The sequence below is a fragment of the Thunnus albacares genome, chromosome 6 (genome assembly GCF_914725855.1).
Source record: "Thunnus albacares chromosome 6, fThuAlb1.1, whole genome shotgun sequence".
Lineage (NCBI taxonomy): Eukaryota > Metazoa > Chordata > Actinopteri > Scombriformes > Scombridae > Thunnus > Thunnus albacares.
This window is the reverse complement of record NC_058111.1, coordinates 16,022,876-16,039,334: the sequence shown is the minus strand read 5'-3', so window position 1 is coordinate 16,039,334 and position 16,459 is coordinate 16,022,876. Positions and strand designations below refer to the sequence as shown.

At 38.6% G+C, this 16,459-nt stretch overlaps 1 protein-coding gene across 1 annotated transcript; it reads left to right on the top strand.

Moving 5' to 3' along the window:
• The first annotated feature begins 2,416 nt into the window (after positions 1 to 2,416).
• gemin7 (gem (nuclear organelle) associated protein 7) lies at positions 2,417 to 5,792 on the top strand. Its single transcript, XM_044355176.1, has 2 exons — positions 2,417 to 2,525; positions 4,141 to 5,792. The coding sequence occupies exon 2, from the start codon at positions 4,162 to 4,164 to the stop codon at positions 4,546 to 4,548; it is 387 nt and encodes a 128-aa protein (XP_044211111.1). The 5' UTR covers positions 2,417 to 2,525; positions 4,141 to 4,161; the 3' UTR covers positions 4,549 to 5,792.
• Positions 5,793 to 16,459: the final 10,667 nt, after the last annotated feature.

The following is a 16,459-nucleotide window of genomic DNA, read 5'->3' as shown; positions in this document are numbered from 1 at the left end:
ATCAATAGATTAATCCTTTTTTGTTCAAAGTATTTCTTCATTAGTTTTTTTTTTTGTTTGTTTTTTTTTGTTTGTTTTTTTTGAAATACAATTTGATATACTGTAACAAAATCCCATCCCACAAGTAACCCTCATCTCTTGCACCATCACAAATTTACAATGTGACATATCAAATCAGGTAGTTAGTGAAAGGACGGTGCTTTTTATTGCCGATTTAAGCCGAAACTCGGAGCATAACCTGCTCCGGACCAGGTTAAGTTTGCAGTATAAGTTACCATGGTGATGTAGCCAGGTTAAAAGAGAGCCAACTTTGTGACATTGAAAACCCTGGCTTTATGCTCAACATACCTCGCTAACCCACTAATCTCGCTTCGTAGTACACCCCTCAGGTCTCTATTGTCAACCTGGTCATTTGTTGTTCTTCAGCTGCAAGCCCATTCTCCAGCCACACCACGCCAAGCACACGCAGCCACCTGCCTCTCTCTGCCACACAACCCCTCTCCAGCCTGCCTGCCCCTTGCCAGCACCAGCCTCCCTCCCTTCTACCATCTTTTTCTCATCCATCCATCTGTTTTCTGTGTCTGCTTTTGGGTCCAAAAAACAACCTCAGCCATAACACTCCCCTTACCATATTTTGCAGTGCTCATATCTAAACCAACTTTACAAGGTGTGACACAGCTGAGGATAAAATAAAAAGAATATTAACACCAAAATAAAATGTTGAATCCTATGTAAATTAAAAGAATGACAAAATGAATCATGTAAACTGGTTAATCAATGTTACCTTAATAAATGTGCCTTTGATTGGCTTTTTACAAATCTGTATAAACACAAAAACAGTTAGGCAATCAGTGTTCAGTTCCAGGAAAAATCCTGGTGCTTTCAATTGCCTGTCAAGGTCTGCCCACAGTGAGTCCCAAATGGATGATGACATGCACTGAATCAGACCACTGTTTCATAAAGTAAACACCAAAATGTGTCAAACTAGTTCACATGAATTTAAAACATGGCTGGTGATACAGGGATGGTTGTAATGCCTTGTTACAACCGTCCCTGAACCAAGTTTCATTCATGTTTTAAAAATGATAGATAGATAGATAGCAAGAAGCAGAAAACCACCCTTACTCTTTTTTCCACCATCCATCTTGCTGCTAGTAGTCAGGAATCCCTGCAGCCCTCTCAAGGACTGGTAGTCTTTGGATCCCAGTTTGGGAATTATTCTCCTAAACAACTTGATAACCACATTACAAAGTGAATATAATTAGGGATGTCACAAGAACCAATACATGGATACCATAAACACATAGATACCAAATCAATACCAGCATTTAGAAAATGATACGAATACCAGTGTTTTTAGTTATCAGTGGTATCAACACCTCACTCTATAACTCAGTGTTATTATTCTAATATAGCCAGAGTGTGTTTGCTTAAATGCTGGGACACTTAAAGTTTCAGTCATACCTACAAGATTGCAAACCAAAATGAGAGCACATAATCACACAGTTATATTTGTTGTTACAGCATCACATTTCACACAGTTCCTCTAATTAGAAACAACTTTTGGGCTGCTTTGCTTTCTACTGGAAGGCTACAGGCCAATATGTAATTTGTAACTCTTATTCTAGTGCAGGCCTCATGCTTAAATAATGAAACACACAAAGTTTCTGTTCAATTGTTAATATTTATTTTAAAAAAGTTTTTAAATAAAAGTTTTTAAACAAAGGAGTGAGTCCTGAATAGGACTGCTGGTTTTGCCATGGTATCAAATTAGGTATTGAGAGTAGTGGAACTTCAGAGGTAATTATAGTATGGTGACATCACTAGTATATACTGTAAGTGTCAATTTACTGATGTCTGTTTACTGGTGTCAGCACTACAGAAGCGCCATCTAGTGGCACTTGTCAAAAAAGCACCGGAGTTTCTTCTCTATACCATGGATGTATAAAGAGAAAAAAATAATAAGAGAGATAAATAAAGAGAGTTCTCTTTATACATACACGTTCTTTGAGGCAGATCGGGCAGTGACTGGGGCCTTAAAGAGACAGGAGCTAAAAGGGCCTGTTTCAGACAAAGGCTGGACTGAGGGGCGATAAAGAGGCAGAATATGATGAATAAGGAGTTTCCTGTACTATAAATTATGCAAAGATATTCCAGTAGAGCCCAGAATAAAAATATAGACCTGGAAAAGCATGATATGTCCCCTTTAAGACTTTTATAAAAGGGCATATGCAAACAGTGTGGGAAGAACATCAGGTAATTTGTACAATATACAAAAACATGGTTGGTACTGATATAACACAGCACAGAAACACAGAACAATTTGATTAGCTTTTTTTTCTGCCAATCTACTGACTCTCACCTTCCGGCCCAGCAGGTGGCGGTAATGCGCAGCTGGCTTGCTATCTACCAATGAATGCAGAGATGAAGAAGAAGAAGAAGAAGAAGAAGGAAACCAAAGAAGAAGAAGAAGAACGCTACAGTTGCATGCGACTGTTGATGCTGCTAGCAAGAGGACAGAGTTGGTATGTATTTTATTAAACCGGAGGAGGTTCAGTAAAGTATTAGTGTATATTTGATGAACATGTGGATGAAAAGCGTCATTTGCTGTTATATTGTGAGGAACTTATACTATTTATATCAGCGTTATCTGAGCTGTAAGTTAGCATCACGCTCACATCAAGATGCTAACTTTGAAACAAAGTTTGATGTCTGTTAATAACAGTAATAATAATGAACTTTATTTGTATAGCACTTTTCTTAACAATATTACAAAGTGCTTTAGTTAGCGGATAGCACAATATGTAATCAACGATACAGGTCTTCCCCCTCTTTGGAGTCAATTTTAATTTTTTTTTTTAATTTGTTTGCTTTGTAGGCACAATACGCAATCAGAAAAGGGTAAAGTTAGCAATAAATGCAAACATCAAATCACAAAGGTGGAATAACAGGTCGATTAATATAGTGTAGTAAAAAATTAAGTTATTAATGTGTTATATGCCGTTTCACGTGTGTTTACATAGATAAAGCTTGTAAAAACACCTATATGTTGTAGTTAAACTGTTATTTTCATTACCAATTCAGCTGTCAGCTTTTATTTTTGATCATGGATAAATCGTTAAGTCAAATTGTGAAAAATGTTAAACTCAAGTTCCCTGCATCCAGTGGTGTAAGAAGTATGTTGATCCTCTACTTAAGTTAAAGTACCAATACAGCCATGTAAAAATAATCCCATTACAAGTAAAAGTCCTGCATGAAAAGTCCTACATAAGAAGTATTAAAGTGAAAGTACTCGCGTCGTCTCTGACTGATATATTATTATTATTATATATGACATCATTAGATCATTAATACAGAAGCATCAGTGTGTAAGCAGCATGTTACTGTTGTAGCTGCTGGAAGTGGCGCTAGTTTCAACTACTTTATGTACAGTTTGCTAGTTTAGTCCAGTGGTTCCCAACCTAGGGGTCAGGCCCTTCCAAAGGGTCACCAGATAAATCTAAGGGGTCGTGAGATGATTAATGGGAGAAGAAAGAAGAAAAAACAAAGTTCTGATACACAATCTGTTTTCAGTTTTTGGACTTTTTCTCTCATCTTTGATTTTTGGTGAAATATTGGTTACATTTCAACATTTATTGAAATGAAACCATGTGAGAAGAGCAGAGAGAAAATCACTATTTGGTAGAGCTGAACTCATAAACTCATATTTTAAAAGCTTGTTATTTTATCCATTGTGTATAATCTTCATCTGAAAAGTGACTAAATCTGTCAAATAAATTTAGTGGAGTAGAAAGTACAATATTTCCCTCTACTAAATGTAGTTGACTGGAAGTATTAAGTAGCATAAAATGGAAATACTCAAGTAAAGAACAAGTAGCTCAAATGTACTGTACTTGAGTAAATGTACTTAATTACTTTCCACCACTGCCTGGATCTAATGTGGCATTTTCAGATTTCTTGTTTTTTCTGACCAATAATCAAAAACCCAAATATATTTTGTTTACAGTAATGTAAAGCAGAGAAAAGCATCACATCTGAAAAGCCAATACAAGTGATTCTTCTGCATTTTTGCTTGATAAATAACTTAAACGATTAATCAGTAATCTCAATAGTTATATTTTTTTTGTTTTCTTTTCATAGGTGTTAGCAGAAAGAATCAACATGGCAACACCAGTGTCTGTGCTACGGTTGCCCAAAGGACCTGACCCCAACAGCCGCGGATTTGACCCCAAATCGCCACGCTTCATCGCTCTCTGTCGCACCTCCATTTCCACTTCGGCTGAGTCAGAGATGGACGCTGAGCAGCTGCAGAGAGAGCAGCACGCAAGATCTGTGCTGAGAGAGAGTTTCCTCAGGTGTCTCCTCTCCACAGCCAACAAGAAGGTTCAGTTCCACATGTATGAGAAGGTGAAGGTGGAGGCCACATTTGGAGCATCTGACATCGACGTGCTGAACTTTCAGGTGTCGGATCTGCAAACTCCCATCGGGGTGCAGAAAGAGGCACTGATCAGGTGTCAGGATGTAATTTCGTACACATTTGACGTATGAACACTTTTGGATTGGAATGGTGAGGCTGTATGTTGTGTTTTCAGTATTTTTTCAGTGACTGCATTCAAAGACCCAGCACTGATAAGCAGTTCCCCTTTTACAGCACAAGAGGGCGTTAGATACCTGTGTTTCAAGAGTTATGTCAGACCTTAATGCAAGAGCTTGTTCAGATTTGCACCGGGGTGTTGGTGATGCTGTTGATAGAGTCAGATATCAGCAGATTTGTGACAAGGTATTGATTAAAACACTGATGATGTGATGATGCTCTGCTGATGAGTACTAGTGCTTTCAGAATATCTTTACTCACAAGAACATTTTGGGAAGCAACTGATCATTTTTAGAGGTATTTCTCTCAGCTGCAACAGTTTGATTAGTTCAGTAAGTTGTAGTGCTTAATGAAAAACTAGAAAAAGACAACATCAAACCAGACACCCACACGATGTGTGTATGTACAGCACAGTACATCTGTATGTCACCCATTTCTGCTCTGCACCGTGAGGCTTTCTGTAGGCCGTTAGTACAGTTGTCTTTCTGTGAAAGATGTGAAATCAAGTTATTATTCATGATTGTGTTGACAAATTACGTCTTGTGTCATGTAAAACTGAAGCAAATGAAACATTGCACTTCTTTTGAGTTAACTATTTTTGTATTTCATTGTCCATTTTGTATTCGGTTTAGAAAAATTATTAAAACGGAGCACTAATGTACAATATTTGGATTTCCAGCTACATGCATAACTTATACTGGATGTATCAGGTACTTAAAAGAACTTGGAAGATGTTGGCTGTCAAAGGTTGGGGCACTGACCTTCAGCAGAAAGGCTTGTTCATGCACCTGTGTCAGCAAGTAGCCACCCCGCTGAGGGGCCCTTGAGCAAGACATTGAATACCTACCAGCTCCAGGTTTGCCATACTGTAGCTGACCTGCCTTCATGAAGAGGAGAGCCAAAATATTTCTTTTCTGATGCAATCACTAGAGCAACACAGTGTTTTGACTATTACAGCATTATGCAGACCTCAGCACTGATGTTTTTTGGCCACACAGGCCATCATCATGAGCAGGTAGAGATGTTCTATTTTACAATCATCTTAGGTCTGATGTCATCACCCTAATTAATGCAGCTGACCAATCAGCTGGCACACCTGGCATTTACAAGATGTTGTTTCCAAACACCTCTACCTGCTTCTAATGGCGGTTAAAGAAAAAGTGAAAACTTAAAACTGCAAATAAATCTTTGTTCTTTTTTTTGGAGGCCACTCTTCTTTTATGCATTCTGAATATCAGTGGATCTCCTGATTTCCACACACTCTATTTTAACATATATAAAATACAAAAGAAGCTCAATCCGAGATCCTGAACAACTTTGGTGGCAAAATTAATGAATTAATCAAATTTCTGTCATTTCAGCAGACCTCAGAAGGTCCAACTTTACTGTATGTCAGTGCTACATTGACTGCATGGGATTACCAGATACTATACCATTATATATCAAATCTAAAATACAGCAAGACATGTTTTGGTAACTTACAAAACCAAGAGAAAAACAACAGTCATTATTTAATTAATATTATTACATAATATCAACATTTTTGCACAATTTTTCAACTAAATTGTATACTGAATTGAAAGTTTTTTCTTGATTATTCCTGACGAGTAACAGGCAAAACTGAAATGTTTCATATGTGAGTATCTGAATCAGCAAATAGAAATGTGTATTTATTAGGGCTAATAATTTGAGCAATAATCTAGTCAAAGGAGAAATGTATGGGAACATTATTTAATTTCATTACAGAAATCAGACCACTAGATCTGAACTGTTGAACACCAGAAAACACCAGAACAAAGTACAAATGAATGTGTTGATTTCAGTCACATATCCAAAACATTTATAGAGTGAAATATTAACCTGAATCAAAGCAATAGGCTCTTACAAATATCAAGATCTGAGATGGATCACATTCACATCAGATCATTTCTTCTGTAATGTAACAAATACTGAAACCCACATCTGATGGCAGCACATATATTCAAATGCTTGACCATAAATATAATACAGAGGAGCAGGATCCATCATTGTTTAGCACCAGCCTGATGGGGAGGGGGAGGAGGGGGCATCAATACTATTTAATCTTCCTAAAAGGTGTATTTTGCGAGTTCCCAATAAGTCATTTTATTTGAGTGCCATTAGGCGGCCGTGCTGTGCCTGTGTCTCTTTTTGTACCTGAATTATCTGACCACTCAGTGGAGACAGTCATCAATGAGGCAGTGACTCATCCTCCCTCCTTCTCTCTCCCTCTCTCCTCTCTCCTGCCCTCCCTAATCCGAAATATGACTTAAATCTCACATGACGTCATCAAGCCTGTGTGATTCAATCAGGAAGTCCCTCAAGGACAACCAATGTTAATTTCATATACACAGGAATGAATGGCTGTTCTGTGACCAGCAGCCTACATATCTCTCAGTTCTCACCTCTGCGCTGTGTGTCCACTGCACGAAACACAAAGAGTACATAAACATATTTAATTACTGTACTTGAGTGCAATTTTAGGTAGTTTTACTTGACTATTTCAATTTTCTGCTATTTTACACCTTTATCTGACAGCTGTGGTTACTTTTTTCTTTGCAGACTAAGATTTTAATGATCAAAACTTATGATCAGCTGAAGAAATATGATGTATTTTTTTATTTTATTTGTATTTTTAACATTATACTGCTGAACAGTATATGTTGTGTATAAGTAGTTAAATGTATATATTGTAAAAAAAAAAAAAAAAGTTCAGTTAATCTGATAATAAAATATGTAGTAATTAAACACTGTCAGGAGCCATTTTGCCACATAATGTGTACTCTTGCTAATAATACTTTGTAGTTGTAAAATTTTAAATTGAGATCTTTATTGTCCCCAATGTAGAAAAATGGCTTCACACAATTAGCATCAAAAATAACACCAAAAAAAATAATGAAGACACGCATAAAGACTCATCATCAACAAACAAAATACATAAATACAGTTATAAAGAAGATAGTAGAGAGCAGCTGGATGCAAGATGTAGTTTGTGACAGGGGCATGAAGAAGCTATGCATTCAAAATTTGAATAGAATCTGTCAGGAATAATAATAACTTTATTTATCTAGCGCCAAACATGCAGGAATGACACATTTTACGCATTTTTGTTGTCTCTAAACTTGTCTGTTACACCCGCCTGAAGTTAGAAGCTTAAAAGTTGGGATGATCACTTCCAATCAGGAAGGTTTTGTGCCTTATTTTTCAAATTTCTTGCTTGGTTGTTTCTGTTGCTTCCCTATAATTTTTCTAGCTATATTCACCATTCCCTGCAGTTTCACTTTTCTTTCTAACATTCAAGTTTCCATACCATATGAACATGTGTAAAAATAAAATAATTTCCATTCTATACTTTTTTCAGTGTGTTTACTAAGTCCAATCATTTAACTTCAAGAGTAAATGTGATTTTATTAACTCTCTTTCTGAGAAATCCATAAACTTTTTACTACACACATAAAAAAAACATACTATTCATATAGGTTTGAAAATTGTATTCAAAAGTGTGGCTCAAATACAAATAACTTCCTATTGTGCTGGCCGTCTTTAAAGCTGTCCTGATCAATATTTATATGACAGTGGATGAGATGTATAATGTGAAAGGTGTCACTAATAATGATGAACCCAAATGTTGCCAACTCTGCAATAACAGCTGTGATAAATGAATTATATGTTACCTGTCCAGCACCAAACTGTAGCAGAAAGTCAAAGTGAGCAACTAGCTGGTGAACACAGTGGAGCATTTAGCGGCTAAAGAGCCAGATATTTGCCTCAGGAGTTGGTGGAGACCAAAAACAGAGCTAAACTGAGAGGTGGACAGAAACACGACTCAAAATAAATGCTAATCTTGCTCTGTATCTGTTAGATGAATCTGAATAAACAGCTGTTTATTAACAAGTTCACCGACTTAATCAACTTTATAAGGTGATAATATGTCAGTGTTGTGTTAACAGCTTGTTTGTTGCCCACATGTGTCCAATAACGTTAATGTTAGGTGAAATATGGTGGCTTAATTGCCAGATTTGAGCTATTGTTTGCACAGTTGAAACCATATCAGGTATCAGTATTTGCTGTAAAATTCAATCACAGTTCCACAGAAATATAAAACTACTGACAATTTCTTCAGGGAATGCAGTTGATCATCAGAGACTGCAGTTTATCTGAATTGCCTCATGTTTAGTGATTATTAAGAGTTTGGTGAGAATCTTTAAGTTTTAAGAGTGGATTGATCATACGAGCGATCTCTTCTGAAGAACTGGAGTTGGCTTCATGCTCTCTAATTTGCAGCAGTGCACAGGGACACACTGTCTCAATGTTATCTACTCTTACTGTTTGTCTTTCCTGACAGTCTGCTTCTCACTGATTTCACTGGAAAAACATGCCTGCCTCTTAGTATGGATGTGTATTTGTGTGGGTGAACGTGTGTGTGTGTGTGTGTGTGTGTGTGTGTGTGTGTGTGTGTGTGTGTGCGTGTGCGTGTGTGTGTCTGTCTGTCTGTGTGTGTGTGTTTGAGTGTATGTGTGTTGGTGTACAGTGCATCAGTCATGATGGTACGAGGAATCTGCCCTGTATAACGCCGCCGGCCAACAGGAAGCACATTCCGCTCCTTCCTGTTTGTGGCTCTCTCTCACTTCCTGGCAAGTGTCTGATAACTTACAAAACCACTTAATCACCCTTTGCCCAAAGCTCCTGCCAGCTAGACTGAAATATTTGGACAGTGACCTCATGATCATGTATTTTTAGTGTGTTTCATTATGAACGTTTCAGAGGAGGTGATGATGATTCACATGATAAAGTTCATTTCCATTGTATAAGACAGATCTACATCTGTTGACACAAAAGTTGATACTGATTAACAAACTCATCTGTGTGTTGTCACCTGGAGCGCACAAACAGCTGGCATGAATTCATGAACATGAGTCAAGCGGGCAGATGAGGTATTCACACAGCCAGCTGACGAGTCATGAAACTGTCTCTCGTTCCTCTGCAGGCACATTACAAAACAAAAGTAAAAGAGAGACAGAGTGGCTCTGCATGTTTGTCTACTGAAACCTTTACTCATTTTAATTTCTCTTTTAAATAATATCCTTGTAGATCTGTCTTTTTTTGCTCATTCACAGCTTAAATTTAATGTGTTTTGTTCATTTCAGTCTGATCTCGTATGGAACAGAATACAACCTCATTGTCCACCGAGGGCGAGACACACACATTACAACAACACTAACACTCTGAGTACTCCAGGTAATAAAATACAATAGACAAAAGTAAATTTAAAAAAAAACATTATTTTTTTTATTTTCTGTCGCTGCTGTGCATCTTATTTTTAGCCAGGCTAGCAGGTGCCAACATTCGGCGGTTGGTCAGTCGAGCCACCACTTTGGTCCAAACTAAGATATCTCAATGACTATTGGATGGATTTACGTTTATTCCCCACTGGATGAAACGTATCAACCTTGGTGATGCTGATATTCTGCTTCTAGCACCATCATCTGGTCAAAATTCCACAGTGCAATATTCGTATATGACCAGATATCTTCAGAACTCATGACATCCACATCAGCCTCAGCTCTACGTTGTGTTCAGTGCTAATTAGCAGATGTTAGCATGCATGGTAAGCAGTACCAGCTAAACATGAGACATGCTGACATTAGAATTTAGTTTAGATCATGTTGATCTTTTAAATTAATTCATTTGTTTTTTAGGCGTCTTTGAGGGCATCACAACAAGCTGTGAACACGTCGACATATCATCACTTCATGGCAAATGTGTTAGCAATCAACTGCAACATAAGCATTTATTTGGAGTCATGTTTCTGTCCACCTGATGAATGTAAGTCCAATATACCCTCTCCTCTTTGCCGTTTAGCTGCTAAATGAACCACTGTGTTCACCAGCTAGTTGTCAACTTTGTCATCTGTCATTGTGTGCTGGACAGGTAGCACACAGTCAGTGTATCAGGGCTTTTTTTTTTTACTGAAAACAACTGCCTGCTGTGTTTGAAAACTATGCTGATGACGAATCAAAACAGTAAAGTTTCAGGCCAGAAAACCAAAACAATGACTTCATAGATGCTAAAATGCTCCATAGAGTGGGAGAGAACTGCATAGTCGGACGATAAATCTCTGCGGCTTTTTTGACTACGTATGAGTGAGCCCTTTCACACATAGTTATTTGATCCATTGCTACACTTGTGTCTTTAAGAACCTCTGTGTTGGATTTAGTAGTAAGGTCTAGCAGTGAGGTTGTAGATTGCAACCAAATGAATACACCTCCTCTCCCCCACCCCTTCCAAGCGTGTAGGAGAACCTATATGGTGGCCGCGAAACTCACGAAAAATGCGGGAGGCCCTCTCTAGAGCCATTGTTTGGTTTGTCCATTTTGGGCTACTGTGGAAACATGGTGGTGCAACATGGCAGACTCCGTGCAAGAGGACCCACTACTTATGTGGATATAAAGGGCTCATTCTAAGGTAACGAAAACACAACAATTCTTAGTTTCAGGTGATTATACACTAATTAACACATACTTATGAATATTATATTCCATTTCCGCCAAGTCCGTTCCGCTAGATGGCACAAAATTCTACACACTGCACCTTTAAACTTGTCTTTTTATGTTTATTCACCACTTTGACCCTACAGCATATCTTTTGTACATTGACTGTTTTTTCTGATTTACTTTAAGCTTGTTCTTCTCATTTTTAACTTAAATTATTTTAAATTATCTTAAATCTAAATCTTAAACTCTACTTTATAGCTATTAATTACCACAATGAGAATCAGTCCCAACTACATACAGCACAATCACTGATAAGTACATTTTTAGGAACACAACTACATGGTGATATTTACTGTTAAGTGCTCATTGGAGCTGTTTTCTTCGAGGCAGCCAGACGGGCAGACACAAGAGGAATGGCTGAGTCACCGTCAGTCCCCAGGTTTGTTTGAGTTGCCACCGGGGGGGAATGTTGGAGGAGCTCCAGTGATTGTGAGGGCCAGGCGCTGTGTGGCAGCCTCACTTCCCCGACTCAAGTGGCCAGGGAGATAAAGAAGCCGCCAGGGGTGCCTGCCAGCTGGACCCCAATGAGCGCCCAAACATAAACAATCCATCAAGATTAGACCATAAAACATCAAATTTTATTTGTGTTCAGGGTTAATATAATGTAGGTTCAACAGCATATTCAGTTAGTTTGATATTACATGATGCTACAATTTGTTAATTTTAAATTGACAACTGGTTTTACACTTGTGTCCTTTTTTTAGCAACTTAGAGAAATCAAAGCACAGATTTTCTCCGCTCTGTCAAACACAGAATTATTCATTCACAACATTATGACCCTGTGAAGTCGCAAAATGCCTCTTTAAAATGTCCAGTATGAAAAGACGTGGGAGCTGTGATCAAGACGAAGGTCACATATGTGCAACTCATGTCTAGACAGGAAGACATATGAGGAGGAGGGAGGAGAAGGGGAGAGCTAATTAGAGTGAGATTAAAGCTATCTTCATCTATCTATATATGTCTGTACACTCCATCATGGTCCACTCCCTGTCCCACTGGAGTAAACACAGGAAGATGCTGCTAATTAGTGTCTGTGAAGCTGAAGACCCACTGATGTCAGTGCTGATTGGACAGACATTGGATCTGTGACTAATAATTCTGTGGCAGTGCTGCCATTTTGTTAGAAATTACTGTGTGAAACTGTAGATTTTGTGTTTTGCACATGCAAATGCCAAATTATCGAATAATGTATAGTTTGTTTAAAGTCAGCGTGGTTGTAGGGATGGCAGTGTCTGTTGATCCACCAATTTTGTCCAGATAGAAATATTTTAAAAAAAATGAACTGATTGCCATGAAATTTTGTGCAGACATTCATTGTCCCCAGAAGATGAATCCACATGACTTTGGTGAGCTCCTCACTTATCCAGTGAAATATACATCTAATGGATGGAGTGGCACAAAGTCTTGTACAGATATTTATGGTCCCTAGATGATGTATCTCAGTGACTTTCTACTAATCTATTTTCACCAAAGGAGTTTTAAAGTTTTAGCAAAAATGTTCCACTGATTTTTCATAACTCATTTAATCACTGATCCCTTTTGTTGCGCTAACAAAATCAGGATAATTAACTCATATTTCCTCCCATATAGCTTTCCTCTTGTGAGATGAATATGCACTTTCATTTGTGCCGGCATCCCGGCATCATCTCTTACTTAGTGGCAATTTATGCAGGTCAGATGATCTGCAGCTGGGCTCATTTCCATTTGTAGGCTTAGTACATACCACTAAATTAAAAAAATTACAGTGATGCAGAAGTTTGCGCCACTGGCAGTAATTTGTGACAGGCTTAGTCAATATCTCGCTTTGTCTTGTTACTACAACACCATAAACTGAAGAAAAACTCTCACTTACTTTATAATGCATGTATTCTGGTTATTCTACCTATTTTGTATTTCATATATGGTCATGCAGCCTAAATGTATGTTTTTTTGGCTGGCATACATTTATAAAGCACTGAATCCGCATTTACTGTATATGTTGTCCCTATAATTACTACTGGTCATAATTAAAAAATTTTCCTCCTATACTTTTGTCTTTACAGTTTGGACTCTAAATTGATCTAATCTGCCATTCTTTATTTGTTATTCTATTGTTATTAGATTTTTCTGTATCCTATTGATGTTTGTTAGTGCGACAGTCAAGTTTCCACAGGTGGACCATCACAATTTCATCTTAATTCATGTTCAGGAGGCAACTTCACATTATGAATGGCCAGTGAATAGTTTTCAACATCAAATCACTCATTCACCTCTCAGACATGATTAGGATCACAGGTTGCACAGAAACTGAAGAACTGGTCAGCCACTGCCTGCCGTTGAAGCAGTTTCCATTTCAGTGCAACAATCCTTTAATTAGACAAAAATAGGAAGTAGTCATGCGGTATTTGAGAAGTGGTTTCCGTTGGAACTGGCTGCAGGCACAGACCCAATTCTGACCTCTGCTGTGTGTGCCCACTCTCAAAAAGGATCATATTATTATTATCAAAATCTTATGTGGGAAAACACATGGTAGCACTCCAGTAAGCAGAAATTCCTTCAGAAATGTTTCCGTGACCATAAATGACTACATTGCTTTTTAAGGTATGTGCTTATGGTGTTTGTGAGGGAGTTATGCGGTTATATGATGATGGTTTTTGGTTGTTTTTTTTTTTTGAGGGGAAGCAGCCCTGGCAGAGGGGATGGTTTGTCCGCTACAGAGCTATTTAATCAGGAGGAAGATCACATACTTGTGAACGTTTATCTTCCTGTGGTCATTAACTGAGTCTGTAGGACAGAGCAACTGCAACAAACTTTAGCTGCCTCTCACAAGGATGGAGAGCAGATTTCTGTCTCATTTTCTTTACACTTTTTCCACTAATTCTCCATCTCTGCAGATCACCTGTTTCCCAAACACTACTCAGCCCACTCACTCATACACAGCTTAAAACACTTAAACTGAGTCATTTCACCTTCTCCAGCTCTCCTCCTTATTGTTTTCACATCATCAAAACAGCATTTCTACAGCGGGCTCAGAGACTGAACTAAATGCTTATAATTTCACTTAGACACGCACTCACGTCCAAACCCAGCACCTCGCTCTTTCATCTCTGCCTCACTAGTTTTGTCCCTTCCTCTCCTCTCTTTCTTTTATTCTTTCCCCTGAGAGACATGATTTACTTGTGTCAGGGACAAGGACATCTGCCTATTAGGAAGTGCCTCTGACGTAGGCATCGTCGTCCCCTCCTCCTTATTATCCCCCTTCCTCATCCGCCTTCTTCTCCCACTCCTCCTCCTCCTGCCTTACTCAAATTGGGGTCACCAACCTTCATCGTGCAGGCTGGTGAATCATCAGTGGGACTTGCGCCGCACCGCCCAGGATGCTTCCGTCCTCCTTCCCAAATTACCAGGGTAACCCGACATTGTCTGCTCTCTACTGTCACATCACTCTGTCGCACAAAGAGAAGAATAAAGAAATAGAAAGAGAGGTGGAATGTGAATGAGGGATGAGATGTGAGAGGGAGAAAATGGGAGCTTGTGAACAGCACAATGCTCACATGGTAATATCATAACTCACCGCCTTTTTCCTGCCTCATCAAACAGCCATTGTAGTGTTATAATATAGTCGCCCAGTAAATACTCATTCACTGTATGGACAGGAAGACAGGAAATGTCTCATACTCCACCATTATTTTTGCTATTTGTATTGGCTCTAAAAGTGAGGTCCTGCACACTCCCATAGGTGTTTTCCATTTTTGGCTGATTAGATCTTTGCTCCGGTTGAAGTTAGGTGAGGCTATGAGGAATTTTAATGGGAAGTGATAAATGTGCCACCATAACAGCTGCAGCAAAGCTAACAGGAGAGTGATGGAGATGCCAGTACATGCCTGCACAGTCTTGGGACATCTGTACTGTAATTGCAAGTCTGTTACGGTGTGTCGGAGGTGCTACATGTCTATCCACCATCATGACCTCCACACCCTGACTTTCCACTCCGCTGCATAAAAGCCTTTTACCCAATGCATTAGCACTGAACATTATTGGATATAAATCGCCCAATATTAAAGTAATACCTCATGATTTACTGGGCTCTACTGGTCTACAGCCATGCTAGTTCCTCTGCAAGGCTGTAGGCTATAGGCACAGTGGTGCTTTGAGCTAAATGCGACTGTGAGCATGCTAACTGTTCACAATGGCAATGTTAAAATACTGATGTTTAGCAAGTATAAGGTTATCATGTTCATCTTAGTTTATTGTATTAGCATGCTAACATTTGTTAATAAGCAATACACACAAATTACAGCTGAGGCTGATGGGAATGTCATTAGTTTTGGTTTGCAAGTAAGCCTTCTCATAAACCAACTATTAGACAAATTGAAATTTTGACCTGATGATGACACTAAATGAAAACTCATTTCAGTAAAAGCCAAAAATGTCAACCAGCTAGTGGCACCAAAGGAAACGCCAGGGGATCACCAACATCCATAAGGTTCAACCTCTGAGGAACATAAATATCTATGCAAAATTTCATGGTAATCCATCCAATAGTTTTTGAGATGTTTCAGTCAGACTTTCAGTGTGGATTGAAGTGGTGGACTGACCAACAGACAGACAAACCGACATTGCCCTCCCTAGAAATTTAATAGCAACATGGCTTTTAGGAATCAAAAGTTTACTCCTAATAATCCACAGAACAAGCTGTCAGCAGTTTTCATAGGGACGTTTTCTTCAGTAGGCGGCAGTACATGAGAAAATAAACCAAAACTATCTGCATGGCTAGATCCTTCTAGAGACACTCTGGTGAGAAAATGTGTGTTTTTTTAATTTGGCTCAAGTGACCCTTTAATTTAAACACTGTCACTACACACATTATACAGTACATGAGGATCACTATTTGCATTTAATGACGACAAAATCTTTCATACAAAAAATGTAAACAAAATGTTTTCCTAAACCTACTGAGAACCAAGCGCTTGTTTTTCTTTGGCCTCATTAATGCTCAGTGTTTATAACTGGGCAGAATGTAGAAAGCAGGATCGGGTGTGTATATACAGTATATCTCTGTGTGTCTGCGTGAGTGTGAGTGTGTGTGTGTTCGCAGAGGCAAAGGGTCAACAGCACGTCGACTTGGCCGCAGCTTATTTGCTGATGTTATCTGTGAGTAGGAATCTGAGTAAACAGTGAGTGTAGATAACAAGTACAGCACATCTTCCTTCTTTTCTCTCCCCATCTACAGACTGTGATGCCACCAAGTTTTTACAGTGGATAAACACCAAACGCTCCTTGTTCCTCCATCTCTCTCACATCCACCTAAAAT